Source organism: Lissotriton helveticus, chromosome 6 (assembly GCF_964261635.1).
Source record: "Lissotriton helveticus chromosome 6, aLisHel1.1, whole genome shotgun sequence".
In the NCBI taxonomy this organism is placed as follows: domain Eukaryota; kingdom Metazoa; phylum Chordata; class Amphibia; order Caudata; family Salamandridae; genus Lissotriton; species Lissotriton helveticus.
Window position 1 is genome coordinate 1029122095 of NC_136067.1, and position 17895 is coordinate 1029139989.

The window sequence follows — 17895 nt, forward strand, 5'->3', positions numbered from 1 at the left end:
CGGAGAGCCACTGGAGGTCTTAATAGTACACTAGAGGTTTTTGGAACTATAAAAATTGATTGTAGACAGGACGTCCCACAAGTTGGAGTGTTGCCCTGAAGAAGTCCCATGAGAACAGGGACGAAACACGTAGGCTGTTCCCAATGTGCATTTGTCTTTTTGTCTTATTGTAAGATTTGAGAAATTTAAGAATAAAGATGATGAAAAACAATCTGGCAATTTGAGTGTTGTGGAAATAGTACAACTTTTCCTGCTGTCATTTATGTAAGCTTAAGTGAGGTACTTGCTGTCAGTTGCTTGAACAAAAGTGGAAAACAAGCATTACGAAATATTTTGTATTAATTCTGGACTCTTTGTGTAAGAACTATATTGTGCTCCTCAAAACTGTGGAACTTCACGAAGAGATTTCGTTTTTTTCGGTTGACCCAAAAGAGTGAGCATTTTTTCGAAAAATATTAGGAACAAGCAGTGTGCAGGCAAAGTTTCAGCCAAAACTGTTTTTTTGTTGTACTAAAGTGCAGACTAAGACACAATGGAAAAATAATGAAGAGGTATAAGGTCTTTACCAAAGGGATGCTTGTCAGAGTAGATGTGGGCAACGTGAAAAGAAAGGGAAGTTTCAAACTATCTACCAGAAGACTGTGATAGAAGTGAGGAGAATACTGGCAAATTATCAGCTGTGAAGTGGTGGAATACAAGGACAGTGGCTGTGTGCAGTAATGTAGACGAAAAGGAATGGTCAAGAACATGTGATGATAATGGCAGAGAGGAGCGACAGTACAAAAGAGTACTGAGCTTCCTTACAAAAAGAAGACCAAGAGTGCTGGAGGATTATATTTGTACATACAAAGGTGGACTAAAGTAAAATAGCATGCCAATATATGTTTGTTAAGGAAAGATGTGTTATGTTTAGTATTTATGTGACCCTGCAACTGGATGCTGTTCTCTAGTGACAACATCCTTCCACTTCTGGAATCCTGTGTGTGGATTCTGAGAAGCTGTGAGGCAGAAAGTTACTGAGATCAGGGACTGACCAAGGGGTGTTTCTTGTAACTCAAAAAATAAGACTGTTTTCAATTACCACAGCATCCTGTCTTCATAAAACTGGTAACACCACTATGTGGTGCCAAATACTGTGTTTGTACTCTCCCTATATGCCTTACTATTCCCGAGCTGCTGCTCAGATCACACTCATAAGAGATACCCCACACAAGTTTGGCCCTGGCCCCACCAAAGTTTCTGTGTTGTCTGTAAAACGTCATACTCACTCCTGGTCTTCCAGGTTAATGGTCTGTTTATCCAGGGCCGTTTGTACATCGGATTCAACAATCTATTGGGAAAAAAGACATTGAAAAGAATGTATCATGAAATTTGCTTCTGTCATGCTCATAACAGTAGGTTCTCTTACTCATGCCCAAAATTCTTTTTCCATATTTTTATGCCGTTTTTACTTGTAAAACGATATTTCGCCCGCAATTGAATCAGAAATGCGTTGAGTTTTTTCAACATTTTAAAATTAGCATTCAATTTTACCTATTACATCCATAGTGATGAAAAAAGTTATGGCATGCTAACATATGGGTTTCAAGTATGTGATTAACTAAACCTTATTGCACCTGACAGAATTGCTGCGCTTGCCCGATGCTCTACAATTCTTTCAAAGCACCCTGAATTGTTCAAAAAGTGAAGGAAAACAACACAAAACGTGGATAAACTTTTTGCTTTGCCGTAGTAAATTTCTATGAATGCCAGCGGATCACGCACTTTATTGTGTTTAAGAACTGAAGGGATTTTGTATTTGAATCCATAAATGAAGGTCCATAGTATGTAACCTGTTCATCTAAATGAAAATTACAATGACCAGCCATTCATGAATCCCATTTAATGTGCTCTTTCATTAATGGAGCCTGACAGGTTTCATTTTATCTAATTTAAGTGGGAGGTTTAACCGCTCCCAGAACACAGAAATTGAAATTGCAACCAGCTGTACTACTGTCATTTCCCAAATGCAATTTAGGTCACAACTCACTGTTGTCCAGAGAGTCTAAGCAACCTTGTCTTAAAAGAGTAGAGGCTTGATCTCTCCTGATCTGAACATTCTGTATGGGTTCACTTACATCTGGATTTTTAAACCTGACTATGGTTGACAACAACAATTGAGGTAGTAGCCCCTCCTATCGGTCAATGCTTTACCAAAATGTATACAATCACAGTTGAGATACAACTGTCTCTACATCTGCCAGCAGACTGGTCTGGATACAGATGAGAGCTGGGAGTGAAACTTCAGGTGCCACCCTGCTAAACATCCAGCTTCCTCAGGGTAAGTAATGCCTCCCCTGAAAAAGCCACTAGTCAAAGACAGCTGTAGGCTACCGTGGAGCAATGGTCAGAAATAAGGTTTTGGAGGTTTGTGGGATTTGTGAATGATGGCTTTTACTGCATTCTCTTATTATAAATGGAAGATAAAGCTTCCAACTAAACATAGAGAAGGAAGTGCAAATGTCCTTAGTAACATTCTTGTGTTGTTTGTCAGGATACAGTTTTACCTTTGGTATTTGGTCATGCCTTTCTTTGTTTCACTCTTGACCAAGTTCGCTGAGTTCTTGCAACCAACGTCCGCCCGGAGAAAATCAGAACACCCAGGTAAGTATATCCAAAAGATTTGAAAACCAAAATATTCCTGTCTATTCCATCTATTGAGGTATGTTTCTCTCTTACATAGTCCTCCCCATGAACGTCAGGGTTCAATACCTACACCTTTCACCATAAAGTGGGCATACTTTTAAGTGATGTACTATTCAGCTTTGGGCAACCCATTGTTGGAAATTGGGTCATTAGTTGACTGGGGTATGAACTCTGGTCAAGCAGCAACCACAATCCTAGTCAGGATAAGAGGCATGCTAACCCTAAATTAACCTGTGCTCAACTTCTGGTAGCTTGGCACAGTGCAGTCAGGCTTAACTTTAGAGCTAGTGTGTAAAGTATTTGTGCAACACTTCAAACAGTAAAACAGATTCCACAGCAGCTTAGATTTTAATAAATAAAACAAGACCAGAGCGACAAAAATCCAATTATTAAAACTGGAGATATTGAATTTCAATGTTTTTAACTAAAATAGCGCCAACAAGCAAAAAGTGCTATCAAAAATATCTGGTCGCACCAGACTGGGATAAAGTCACAAGTTCAGGCCGACCATGATGGAGCGCAGGCTACAGGGACCCAGTTAGGCCTGCTAAAAAAAGTATCTTAAATCCTGGTTTTGGAGCATTGTGTGGGTCCGAGTCAAAGATACGTTGCGCAGCAGAGGCAATGCGTCGCTTACTAAGTGTGACAAAGCTGTGGTGCGGGATCCTGATGCATCGACATCGAGGATTCAGTTGATTGGAATCTTGATGTGAAGTCCGGTGTCAAGGCGATGCGTCGATTCCGTTGTGCAGTGTAGTTGCACTGCGGAGTTTAAGTGTCATCATCGAGCCTGCCGGCAAGGAAGGATGCAAGGAGCATGCGCCAGGTAAAGCGTTGCTCAGTGGAGGTTCTGAAGGTGATGCGCCAGCCCAAGATGCGGGAGGTGGTGGCAATGCGAGTCTGTTGCGACTGGTCTAATCCAAACAGCAGCAGCGAGGCGTCGGTCCTGTTCGAGGATGCGCCGCTCACCGCCGCAGCTGTTGCAGGTAAGAGCCATGGGGTGGTGGGGCCAGGTCAGGGAGGATTTGGAGAGACACCCATGAGAAAAAATTAATTCATTATTTAATTTTCCCTCAGGGTCGTCTCTAGAAATCTCCCCTCAACCAGCCCCACCGCTTTTACCTGCAGCAGCTGGCTGCTCAGCGAAGGAGATGCATAGGTTCTGCTCGGGATGTGTCACTTCCACTGGCAAGCACCTTACACCCTCTTCCAAGAGTCCAGGACTGGGGTAGCACCGCTTGGCAGGGTAGACTCACAGATGGCAGAGTCCAGGTGCAGGTGTTGGAAGCCTGTTATTTCCCTGAGACTTAAGAGCAGGAGGCGAGCCAGTTAGCCCTTGGAGTCACTCTGGGTTCTGGGGTTAATGGATGCAGATCCAATCCTTCTCACCCAGGCAAGAGGGCAGCAGATCAGCACAGCAAAGCAAGAGTCCAGCAGTGTTCAGTCCAGCAGAGTGGAAGTCCTTTCCAGCACAGCAATCCTTCTTCCTGGCAGAGTATCCACAGGTCCAGAAGTGTATTGAAGTGGTGGTGGCTGAGTTCTAGTACTTATATCCAGTAATGCCTTTGAATTGAGGGAGACATCGAAGACAGGACTTTAAAGAGCACAGAGGTTCTCCCTTCCTGCCATGGCTCCAAAATCAGTAAGGGGCTATGCAAACCTTTGTGTGTGGACAGGAATCAGCCTATTCATGTGCAAGGGAGGCCAGTCAGTCAGTCAAAAGAACTTTATTCGAATGTTCATAGTAACATCCATAAAAGCATATTTCAGTAAATACACAGTTAACACATAAAATTCATATATTACTAAGAGTCATATAAAGTAAAAGATCACACACAGAATATACAGTAAAAATTTATAAATATATACAGTTATATTAGTTAAAAATATTTCTCTCGGCACAACACAGTTATCCCTCCATACTTCCCCTAAATTTGATTGCAAGTTTTAAAAAGCTACATACAAATAAAGTGCAGTCACAGCTTAATAGTTGGAGGTAATAAAGTGCTGGTCGGATTTGTGCAAAATTCAATTGTTTGAGGATTGGTTTTAAATATAACTTCCTTGGTACGAGATAAAAAGGGCAGATGAATAAAAAGTGTGCCAGGTCTGGCCTCGATGGACCCCCCTCGGTACGGCCAAATAAAAGATGGAATAGATCTAGGCGGAACCTTGAAAGCAAAAAGCGATCATAACCTGACAGGGGCCATGACAGGTACGGTTCCATTTGCAGGCAGGTTTTTAGTAACACATGTTTCCGGACACTGTCTTTCTTTAATTCGGCCTCCTCCCGGGCTAAATAACTAGAAGCAATGAAGGTCTTCTTCACAAAAATAACGTCTGATTTAGTAACAAGCTCTGGGGTTGCAAAAAGGTCAGGACGCCCTAGTTCAGATAAGCATTTGCTTATATATTTGAGCCAGGGGACTTTGGATCCATTTTCCCACGTTAATGCTTCTTTCAGGATTTGTTGAGTGAGGGGTATTTCAGTATTTGTCCAACAGTTCAGCCAGCAAAGTATAGGATTTACGGCTATTCTGTCACTCAAATAGGGCATACCTAATTCTTCATGGACAGAAAAGTTGCCTGTGCCCCTTGGTACCCTCAAAACCCATTTTAAAAAGCTATTTTCTGCAACCTCCAGCCCTCTAGGAGAAGTAAACCCCCATAGCTCACTTCCATAACATGCAATAGATATGCTTTTTGCTTGATAGAGTTGGAGCAGTGCAGCCACCGGACTATTGCCCATTTTTCTTACAAAGTCAAGTATGGCTGCATTGGCCCTGGTTACCTCTCCCGTTTTCCTCTGTACTGTGGGTCCCCAGTTCAGCTGATGGTCAAAAAGGACACCCAAAAAAGAGAATGTCTTGGCCACGGGGATTTTTTCCCCGTTAACATTAAAGGAGTTTGGCTTTTTATTCCCCAAGCCTACCTTCATGACATAGGATTTTGAGTTGTTAATACTCAGGTCTCGTGACTTCATGAAGTCATGAAATGCTTTTAACAGGGTTTTTTAGGCCTATTGCAGTCCTGGATATCAGGACTGCATCGTCCGCGTAAAGCAGTACCGGCAGTCCTTTCCGGCCAACATAGGGGTAGTCAACTCCCGTGCCCAAGAGATACTCCTCTAGATCGTTAATGTACAGGTTGAAGAGGAATGGGGCTAGAATACACCCTTGGCGAACGCCCCGGTGTATTCCAAAGTCCCTTGTTACTTTTAAGTCTTGTGTATATCTGACATTTGCTCTTGTGTCAGAGTGCATGTCGACTAATAAGTTAATTAGGTTTTGCTCTATACCCATTTTTGCCATGACATCCCATAGTCTACCTCGATCTACACAGTCGAAAGCCGACGATAGGTCCATGAATGCCATATGAATTGTACCTTCCCTGGCCATGGTATATTTCCCCGTGACCGTCCTGAGCCTCGGCGAAGCGGTCGCTCCCCTCGCTACTCCCTGCACATCAGCCTGCTTCTGCTGGTATCGTTATAACCCTGCTGTGCACGCTCTGCTCTCTGTAGACTTGGTTATCACTGCTATTTATTTATTTACTATAGCGCCGTACCCCATCTCGTCCTGCGCTATTTGAACCTCTGCCATTTTGTGTGCTTAATTGTTGTTGTTGTTGTTGCTTAGCCTCGCCTACCAGCCCCGCACCTGCCTCCCGGCTGCTCGCCCCTCCCCCCTCCACTATCTATATATGACAGATGCTTTTACGCGCAGCGTCCACGCGCAGCGGTCGCGCCCCAGTTGCGCCGAAGGTGCGCCAAAGGTAAGCCCGTCTACGCCCGTCCGTGCCAAGCCCGTGCCCAGCGCCAGACCCCCTGGCCCCCATCCCACCCACCCCACCCGCATTACATACGACGCCTCCACCCTCGTAGCCCTAAATCCCGGCCGTCTCCCCAACTGCGCCCAAGCCGCTCCTGGACACACCCATGGACCCTTCACATGCAACTCATGCAAGTATGACGGCACCAAGTCCAACTCCACATCCACGAACACCAAACAGAGATCTGATACCAACCACCTAAAATGTATCCTGCTCAACACCCGCTCGGTCCACAGACACGCCATCGACCTTTGGAATCTACTAGACACCATCTCTCCGGACGTCGCCTTCCTAACAGAAACATGGATGAACGCCTCCTCAGCCCAAGACATCGCCATTGCCATACCGGAAGGATACAAGATCATCCGTAAGGACCGCATCAAGCAAACAGGAGGAGGCATCGCCATCGTCCATAAGAACTCCATCCGCATCTCAACCAGCTCAGACGCTAACCTCGCAGCCGCCGAACACCTTCACTTCCAGATCCACACCGACCCCAAGACCACACTCAGAGGCACACTCCTCTACAGGCCACCAGGACCCCGTGCACAATTCAGTGAAGACATCACTGACTTCATCACCCCACACGCCCTCCCCTCCGAGGACTACATCCTACTGGGAGACCTCAATTTTCATCTGGAAAAGAGCAATGACAGCAACGCCACCACCCTACTGGACAATCTCGCCAACCTCGGACTCAAACAACTTGTTAACACCCCCACTCACTACGCAGGTCACACACTCGACCCCATCTTCACCTCCAGCAAACATATCTCCTTCAGTCACACCACAGCTCTCCATTGGACGGACCACAGCTGCGTTCACTTTGTCTACAAAAAGACCACAACCCACAACCATCCTCAACCTACTCTGCGAAGAAACTGGAACAAAATCACCATCGACCAGATCTCCTCATCGCTTCTTCAAAACCCCCCTGCCCACTCTTCGAACCCCAACCAAGCAGCCACTAACTTCACTCAATGGCTAACCAACAGCGCCGACAACCTAGCACCTTTGAAAAAACGCCAAAACAAACTAGGCAGCAAAAACGCCCCCTGGTTTAACGATGATCTTAAGAAATCCAAGAAACTCTGTCGCTCCCTCGAGAAGGCCTGGAAAAAAGACCCAAACACCAGCACCAAGGACGCCTTCAAAAACGCCACCCGCACACACCACCAACTGATCCGGACTGCCAAGAAAGCTGCACTTAAAGACTGACTAGACAACAACGCCCACAACAGCAAGGAATTATTCAACATCGTCAAAGAATTTACCAACCCCTCAGCCAACTCCAACGACATCACTCCCTCTCAAACCCTTTGCGACACCCTAGCCTCGTTCTTCCATGACAAAATCGCAGACATCCACAACAGCTTCGACAACCAACCCGGAGACCAACCCTCCCAACCTTCTGCCGTACCCCCACACCCCCCCGAACATCCTCAACAACTGGAACCCTATCTCCACCGAGGACACCATTCGCCTGATGAATTCCATTCACTCTGGCTCCCCTACAGACCCATGCCCTCACCATATCTTCAACAAAGCAGACTCCATCATAGCACCACACCTCCGGGACGTCATCAACTGCTCCCTCAACTCCGCCACCTTCCCGGAAAGCTGGAAACACGCCGAACTCAGCGCCCTTCTGAAAAAACCCACAGCCGACCCTACCGAACTCAAAAACTACCGCCCCATCTTGCTCCTACCATTCCCGGCCAAAGTCATCGAGAAAGCGGTCAACAACCAGCTCGCCGCCTTCCTCGAAACCAACAAATCCCTCGACTCCTCACAGTCCGGCTTCCGAGCCAAACACAGCACTGAGACCGCCCTCATCGCAGCAACAGACGACATTCGAACTTTACTGGACAATGGAGACACAGTCGCCCTCATCCTCCTTGACCTCTCCGCAGCCTTCGACACAGTCTGTCATAGCACCCTCCTACAACGCCTCAGAAACATCGGAATCCAAGGAAAAGCACTGGAATGGATCACCTCGTTCCTTACCGGAAGAACTCAGAGAGTCCGCCTTCCACCATTCAAGTCAGAGGCCACTGAAGTCATTTGCGGCGTGCCACAAGGATCTTCACTCAGCCCCACCCTCTTCAACGTATACATGAGCCCCCTCGCGACCATCGCACGCCAACACAACCTCAACATCATCTCCTACGCTGATGACACTCAACTGATCCTCTCACTCACCAAAGACCCGAACACCGCCAAAACCAACCTACATGAAGGAATGAAAGAAGTAGCCGAGTGGATGAAGCACAGCCGTCTGAAACTGAACTCAGACAAAACAGAAGTCCTTATCTTAGGTACCTCCCCCTCCGCCTGGGATGACTCTTGGTGGCCTGAGGCTCTTGGAAAAGCACCCATCCCGACGGACCACGCACGGAACCTAGGCGTCATCCTGGACTCCTCACTCTCGATGAACAGACAAGTCAACGCCGTTTCATCATCCTGCTTCAACATTCTCCGCATGCTCAAAAAAACATTTCGCTGGATCCCCACCGAAACTAGAAAAACGGTCACCCACGCACTGGTCACGAGCCGCCTGGACTACGGTAACACCCTATACGCCGGTACCACCGCAAAACTTCAGAAAAAACTCCAACGCATCCAGAACGCATCAGCCAGACTCATACTAGACATCCCGCGTAAAGATCACATTTCTAGCCACCTGAAAAACCTCCACTGGCTCCCCGTCAATAAGAGGATAATATTCCGCCTCCTAACCCACGCACACAAAGCACTTTACGAACTTGGACCCAAATGCCTCAACACTCGACTTTCCTTCTACACCCCCTCCCGCCTGCTACGCTCCTCCAACCAAGCCCTTGCTATTGTACCTCGCATCAACAAAACAACCATGGGAGGAAGATCCTTCTCCTACCTGGCAGCTATAACCTGGAACTCACTTCCCACTCACCTTCGCCGCACTCAGAACCACCTTGCATTCAGAAAGCAACTTAAAACTTGGATATTCGACAAGTAACTCCCCACCCCTCTTCAAGCGCCTTGAGACCCTCTGGGTATGTAGCGCGCTATATAAATTATTTGACTTGACTTGACATGATCATGTACAGGTTCAGACACTGGGTAATCGTTGAATGACCAGGCCTGAATCCGTATTGAATTTGGGGAAATTACATTATTTTCATCTGCCCAGGCTGTTAATCTATTTAAAATTATACCCCCTACCACTTTTGCTACAGAATTAATTAGAAATATTGGTCTATAGCAGAGTGGGCTGCTACGATCTCCTTTTTTGAATACAGGTACTATAGTGGAAATCCCCCACGACTTGGGGCAACCAGAAGCTGCTGCCGCATTTACTACAGCGGTAAGGACTGGGGCCCATAGTGATGGACAGGATTTAAAGAGATCTGGGGGGAGGCCGTCAGGCCCAGGGGCCTTGTTACAGGTTAGGCCTTGAATTCCTTTTTCCACCTCATTTATTGAAAAATGCAAAAAATTCTCCATAGGAGTAGTAAATTCATGCTCTGCCTGTGGCTTATCACTTTTAAAAATGGTGCTGAAATGAGTGACCAATTCTTCCTCTGGAATATTTGTGCCATGGACCATATTACTTGGGTCATCAAACAAAGGTTTGTCGATAATTTCCCAGAACCTAGCGCTGTTACCCAAGATTTTGGGATCTAAGAGAGACTCCCAAGTGCTTACCTTTACCTCTTTTTTCCGTAATGCAATAATTTTTTTATATTGTACTCGCATAGCCTTAATGCATGCCGGGTCTCTGGGTCTGGCTTTTAGGGCCGTCATAAGGTCTCTATTAGCTTTGGAACAAGAATGATCAAACCATTTAGGGTTGTTTCCAGCATGCCCTTTTGCTGGCACCATCAGCAAAGACCCTACTGTTTCTACAACCCCCTCAAAGGCAGACAAAGTTTGACCGGGAGATGATGTGGGTGACACACAAATTGAAACATCAGAGCTACAAAGGTTATTTATTGAGGTGTACAGGTTATCACAGTCCACCATTGTCCATTTTAGGCGGCGTTTTCCATTTATGCACTTTATAGTTCCCCGGCCTTCGCTGCGCTTTCGCAAGTCAAGAATGCCTCCACCCAAATTGATGGAAATCGGATTATGATCACTGTGGGCATTCAATTGAATGCGAAAATCCGAGGCAAAGTTAGGGAGGTCCGTGGATAATAGGATATGGTCTATGTATGAACCGTTTGTATTACCTTTATAAGTGGGAACTTGAAAAAGTGTATGCTCCGCCATCTCAGACATAGCTGCAACTAAGTTGTTTTTGTCCATCAAGTTGTTAAGCTGAGTTCCGCACCAAGAGTGGTCAAAATGAAAACCTTTTATGCTGTTGCACCCTAGATGACCCATGGGCGTCTCTCCTGGGTTCCCACAGGGATGGGTATTGAAGTCACCAGCGATCAACAATTTACTCGACAAGTTCCTCCCATTTTCTCTCAAAAAGTCACACAACTGCAGTAAGTTGCATTCTCCATACTGATTTACTGCGTTGTAAAAATTGATCAAGGTCAAGGTATGTTTACCCCTTTTCAACTCAAGTACTTGAATGTTCCTATTGCCTGTTTGGCGGATGTTTTTATGGTAGATAAGAGCCAAACCTATGTAGATTGCCAAGCCCCCTTTTGCTCTTCCACTACTTGAGGGTTCTGCTGAGGTAAAAAAGCTTTGGTATCCCTCGATGTGGACAAATTTGTTATCTACCAGCCATGTTTCTTGCAGACATATCACTGCGTGTTGTTTAACAAAAGACAGCCAGGTAGGGTCACAAACTTTGTCGGCCAGGCCTGCCGTGTTCCAGGAAACCAAACTTGCGCTGCAGGACAGTCTAGTATCTATGTCTGTCTCTATATCTAGGTTTGCAGAATTAGTGGCTTTCGGATGGATAGGCTCTGTTCGTGTGACTACCTGTTCTTCAGTGATGTTGTAATTATATTCTATATTAGCTGGTTCATGGCTGAGAGCTTCTGGATGGTCTGTGGACGACTCTGGTCTATTTTGTAAGAGTGGGCTCTCTGATAAAGTTCTTATATCTGGGCCCATCTGCTCGGCCGATGATATACTCTTAATAGTGTTAGATTAATTTGGGCCCTTTATACCATCACTTTTGTCACATGTTATCTCATGGTTTGCATTGTCTTTATGTACAGAGGGGATCCGCTGTTCAGGTAGTCAATCAACCCCCTCCAGGTCTTACTGCTCATAAAAGGCATTAAATTCTTTTTGAAGTAGGAACATTGTACTGGTTGTTCATATGAGTTGAATAGGAGTATTCCTGTTGAGGTACCTGATATAATCCTTCCCTCCTATCTGGGTTCATTTCAAAATGATCTATATTTCTATGGTCCCTGGGTATAGCCCGACCTGGATATAATAGATCATCTGTATTGTAATGGCTATAGTTACCTGTAGTATCCCAATTTTGATGTTGATTAATGTGAGTGTAGGACCCTCTCTGTTCCCCTGGGGGATGTGAATACCTATTGTTTGACCCGGGACCATTTGAAGGATAAAAATAACTGAGGTCCATTATGCGGATCAGACTATTTGTAGAGCTATCCCTCCATCTGGTGATGTAACTTGCCACGCGAGTGCCTTTAAAGGTTACAATGATGCAATCTCCTTCAGTAGACTTAAATCTATGTCCCACCCAGTCTACCCTCCTGACATAGGCTATACGACCATCAAGATGTAGGGGAAGAGGTCTATGTGTAGTTAGCCAATGGCTCACCTTGTTTTTTGATTCCCCATATGTTTCTATTTTCCCCTCACCCAATTTTGGAACGCCTATCATAACTATTGTATATGGATGAGACTCGGGGGGAAGGTTGATGCAAATTGGCTTTTTGGCAGGTTTTCGATTTGATTTTTCAAGGAGGTCATTTGTGGGCATATTTTGTGACACTATGGGCCTTAAGGATCCGTGCTGATCAACTTGTTTGTCCAGAGATAGGCCCTCTGCCGCCCATTCACTCTCATCAATTTCAACTAAAGGAGACTCAGGAGCAGCATTAGGGTCTGAGACTGCTACAGGTACAGTATTATTGGGTGCATTGGAGTTTTTATTAGAGACATTTGAAGCTGGTCCTAATGATAGAGGGAGTGGTGACTGCTTAATGTTATCATTTAGAGATGAATTTTTTGGTCGTACGGTCTTTTTATTAGTCGATTTTAGTGGACATTTGGCTGACATCTCTTTTACTGGCACTGATCTAAGTGTTTCTAACACTAATGCTGTATTCTTATTTTGTGTGACTTCAGATTTCTCAATAATTTCTTCCAATTTGATAATTCTTTCTCGTATGGGCAACAAAAGGGACCTTATTAGATATTCTAATTGTATCAAAAGTGTATTATCACTTAAAGTTAGTGATTCAGTCTGACATGACCGGTCTGTGCTGCCTAATGTATTATCTAGCTGTTGGGATAACATCAGACTAGGTAGTGGTAAAGTCTGGTAAGTAGGTGTCTTACTTGTCTGTTTGGTCAATCTAAAAGTAGACCAGATGTCCTTAGCTAAAAGCTTATGTTTACAAATTGGTCGGGAAATTAGCCTCCTATTTGGTTTTAACTTTTTCCTGTGCCGCCTTTTTGATTTGGTTATCAAACTGTCTTTTTCTTTTTCGCCCACAGCAGTTTTTATCGGTAATAATCCCCCCAAGTGTGCCTCGCACGATGAAATAATGGGCATAACTTTAGGAGAGGAAGAAGTGCCTTGATGTGCCTGTAGGCTACAGGTCAGTGGCTGGCTACTTTCCCCACTGTTACAGATTATTGGTGTGCTTGTATCTGAAAATGAAGTTTCTCTGATTTGGGTATTTGGCAGACCTGTAAAGGATTGCATTAAGAGCGAATCCTGTGAATTTATTGTAATATCGAGGGTATTATTAGCAGCAGTAGTATGTGATGATAAGTTGGGGAAGCACAGGTTAGGGGATAAGGAAAGGCATCTCTCTGTGTTTTGAATTGCGTTTGCCACAACGCCTATAGTTTTCTGCAACATTATATCTATAGCAGTGAGGGTGGGAAGAGGTGTAGTAGGGGCCACTTTGTTCCTTGTAGAAGATCTGGTAGCGATGGGAGTTTTTTTGACTTTCATCATGTTATAATAAAATATCCTTAAATATTCAGTATATCTATGGCAAAACGGTTCAGTTACCTCTGCTCTGAATCGTAGATATCAATCAGTGGCAGAAAATGCACTGTACAAGAGGCCAGGAAATAAGATGAAAATTGTTTATAAGTCTGTCACCTTGCGCCGTAGTTCACGAAACAGGATCAAAGGGAGGTGGTCCGTCCCGTCCTCCTTGGGCCTCTGAGGGCCACAGAGGGCCCGCCCTTTGCCCGGGCTTAGCCCGGTGCCGCCCGCGCGCATCCCGCGACGCGGAAGCGCTAGTTCCCTTTGAAAGCGCCGCCGTGGGCGGGGTCGGCCGCGAGGAGCGCTAGATGTTGTGGTCTCCCCCCTCGGCGGCCGCGCACAGATGGCAGAGTGCAGCGGCGGCGGGGGAGACCAGCAGGAAAGTGCAAGGCGCACGGTGTACAGCGCCCGGTCCCGCTCCTCCTCACAGACCACAGCAACCCCGAAATGCTGTCAGCAGGAGCAGTGGGGCGAAATCACAGGTAGGGCTGAAGCAGCAAAACGGCACAGGTTTGTAGCAGTATTAGTAATGGGCAACCGCTCCTCAGTAGCGCTAGTTCCCTTTGAAAGCGCCGCCTGGCGTGAAATCCTGGCGTGGGCGGGGTCGGCCGCGGGGAGCGCTGGATGTTGTGGTCTCCCCCCTCGGTGGCCGCGCACAGATGGCAGAGTGCAGCGGCGGCGGGGGAGACCAGCAGGAAAGTGCAAGGCGCCCGGTGTACAGCGCCCGGTCCCGCTCCTCCTCACAGACCACAGCAACCCCGAAATGCTGTCAGCAGGAGCAGTGGGGCGAAATCACAGGTAGGGCTGAAGCAGCAAAACGGCACAGGTTTGTAGCAGTATTAGTAATGGGCAACCGCTCCTCAGTAGCGCTAGTTCCCTTTGAAAGCGCCACCTGGCGCGAAATCCTGGCGTGGGCGGGGTCGGCCGCGGGGAGCGCTGGATGTTGTGGTCTCCCCCCTCGGCGGCCGCGCACAGACGACAGAGTGCAGCGGCGGCGGGGAGACCAGCAGGAAAGTGCAAGGCGCCCGGTGTACAGCGCTCGGTCCCGCTCCTCCTCACAGACCACAGCAACCCCGAAATGCTGGCAGCAGGAGCAGTGGGGTGAAATCACAGGTAGGGCTGAAGCAGCAAAACGGCCTGGTTTGTAGCAGTATTAGTAATGGGCAACCGCTCCTCAGTAGCGCTAGTTCCCTTTGAAAGCGCCGCCTGGCGCGAAATCCTGGCGTGGGCGGGGTCGGCCGCGGGGAGTGCTGGATGTTGTGGTCTCCCCCCTCGGCGGCCGCGCACAGATGGCAGAGTGCAGCGGCGGCGGGGGAGACCAGCAGGAAAGTGCAAGGCACCCGGTGTACAGCGCCCGGTCCCGCTCCTCCTCACAGACCACAGCAACCCCGAAATGCTGTCAGCAGGAGCAGTGGGGCAAAATCACAGGTAGGGCTGAAGCAGCAAAACGGCACAGGTTTGTAGCAGTATTAGTAATGGGCAACCAAGGGAGGCTGTGCCCTGCTCTTCCCTCCCATCCTGCCAGGATGGCCCATCAAGTCACACTAAGCTCCCATTGTATGTGGCTGTCTAGGAGGAATACGCAAATCCCAACTGCCAACTACACCCAGTCATACGATCAGAGACAGGCTACAGATACCAAATGGCTAGAAAATGAGAACTTTCTAAAAGTGACATCTTCAAAATTGTAATTTAAAATCTGACATCATCACTAGGATTTTATATTAGGACTCCAGAGACACTAAACTTGAAGCAGTTATATCTTCCCATTTGGAAATTACAAATTAACTCAGTGAGGAGGTTGTAGCCCGTAGGCATTACAGTACAAGGAGGTACTCAGTGATGAAGCATGCCACCTATGGTGGGTGAGGGAAATCGTCCTTTTAAAGGGATATTCCACCATCACTAGATCACCAGCTACAATAGTAATCTGTTCATGTATTGCCTTGTCCCTGATACCAGAAACATCATTTAGTAAGAGTGAAAGAGATTCTTACATCAAGTTCAAGGACACTCTGATGGGGTACTTTCTGTCAGAAAATAAATTGTCAACCATTAAAGGTTCATTTTCCATTCTATCATCCACAATCCATGGGGGATTTACACAAATGTTTCCTGAACACTTCCAAGATATCGCCAAATTCAAACATCTCACTGTCATCGCCGACCTTTAGATATTCAGTAGCAGGTGGAAGATGAACTCTATAATCTGTTGAAGCAGGACATCATTGTGCATGTCAGTGGTCCCCACTCATAAGCTGTCACCCATAGCCCTGTGTCAAAAAGACACAGTGGAGATAAAATTTAATTTGTACAGCTCCAACCTTATAATTCAAAGAGAGAGGCATCTATCATCACACGTTCAAGTCTTGATGCACCACCTTAAAGTTGTCAAGTTATTTTCAAACCTAGACTTAAACAAAGAATGCCATCAGCTGGAGCCTGGGAAGAGATCCAGGTATATCACAATGTTTACAGCACACTGCAGTCTATACCAATACAATTGCCTCCGTTTTGGTATGTCAGTGATGGCTGAGGTATCTCAACAGGAAATCCATGAAGTTATTTGGGCATTCCCAACTGCTTGAATTGCAGTGACAACATACTTGTGTTCCGAACATCCAAAAGAGAGCATGATAAAAGCTCCGGGCACTAAAGGATGCCAATTTGACCTTAAACAAAGACAAGTGCATGTGTGCAAGGCTTGCCTAAAATGTTATGGCAATTTCTTTTAGCACGAGGGCCTGCACCTTGACTCTGAAAAGATCACAGCACTCACTTTAGCTACAGCGACCCCGAATGTGCTGCCCTTCACTCTTGCCTAGGTTTTTCCAGTTATTGTGCATGATGCATTCTGTAACTCGCCACTGTCAGCACCCCTTTAGGAAGTGCTTAAATTGTAGAAGAACAAGGGCTGGTGCCCAAAGCTCTGCTCAAAAGCCCGCAACCAGCACCAATGTGCCACTTACCCAGGATGCATAGTCTGGAATCCATCTCATGCCTCTTAATTCGATTACCAGATGCTCCCTGTTCATTTACCACACTCCTGCAGGTTTCTGATTTCTCACTTTGTGTATCTGTCTTTCTATTCTCCCTTTTCCCCTTTGTGTTATTCCCCCTCTTGCACTTAGGAAAGGTCCAATGAGGAAAAATTCATGCCGGTCCAAAAAAAAATGAGTGCCAGCTGAGCCTCACCAGTAACCATCGGCTCGAATTAACTACTGCTTTTAAGAGACTAGCTGAAAAAGGGCATCCATTTTGAATGATCTGAAGTATATCAAAATGCATTTGAATCAATTTGCAACAGGAGTGCATGTGCTAAGAACTTACTGTACACTGATCCTGGACTAGATCCATCAATTTTGATGGATGCAAGTCTTGTGGTTAAGGGAACCATACTGGCTCAGAGGGACAGTGACCCGACTGCCCGCTGTAGCATTGAGGTCTATGCCAGTATGAGTCAAACCAACCTAGAACACGACCACTTATAAGTGGAAAAGTAAGGGATGGCAATTATGTAGGCCTGTGAGAACTTTCATCTGTTTGTGAACGGTATGCAATTTTCCGTCATCACTGATCAACAGGCGCTGGTTTTCGTATTCAGCAACTCCACCGCAAAGATGACCACATGGATTGAGAAGTGGGGTCTTCGCCTACAGGATTGCAAATTTAACATTGTACACCATTAAGAGAAAGGCAAAAAATCTGCAGATTTTGTCTCCAATTATCCTATCACATCACCTTAAACAAGACTTTCAATTGCAGATGTATACCTAAGCTATGTTAGTAGGCAGACTCATTTGTGTATTCTCAAAAGAAAAGGGTCAATAGCACAAGTGACAGGAGAAGACCAATCTCTCCAAGCTGCAGTTGACCTCCTGAACACCCAATGGTCTCAAGCTATTAAGCGTACTTACAAACAACTGAAAAACAGCTGACCAACTGATCTTAGGGCTTTTTGGTACATTTGTAGTGAACTGGTCGTACACCAAATCAGACTGGTGCACAAAGGCGCTTATTTTGTGATACCTTGTTCATTGCAAAAACACGCAACTGTTTTGGTGCATGAGGGCCAGAAAGGTGTAGCTGCCACCTAACACTGTCTGAGACATCCCCATTTAGAGAAGATTTTAGGAGAATGTTGGGTCTGTCACACTCTCTGGAAAGAGCAGGCTCTGGAACCATGGTAAATGTCAACCTTGACCCTAAACATGTGGGTGGAAGTG

General features: G+C 46.2%; 1 protein-coding gene across 3 annotated transcripts in view; it reads right to left on the reverse strand.

Moving 5' to 3' along the window:
• C6H6orf118 (chromosome 6 C6orf118 homolog) overlaps window positions 1-17895 on the reverse strand; it is a 338123-nt gene that overhangs the window by 53637 nt on the left and 266591 nt on the right. For all 3 annotated transcript variants that reach the window (XM_078648656.1, XM_078648655.1, XM_078648654.1), the window contains one exon: window positions 1269-1330. In XM_078648656.1, the coding sequence (XP_078504782.1) occupies window positions 1269-1330 (62 nt within the window). The remainder of the gene's footprint in view (window positions 1-1268; window positions 1331-17895) is intronic.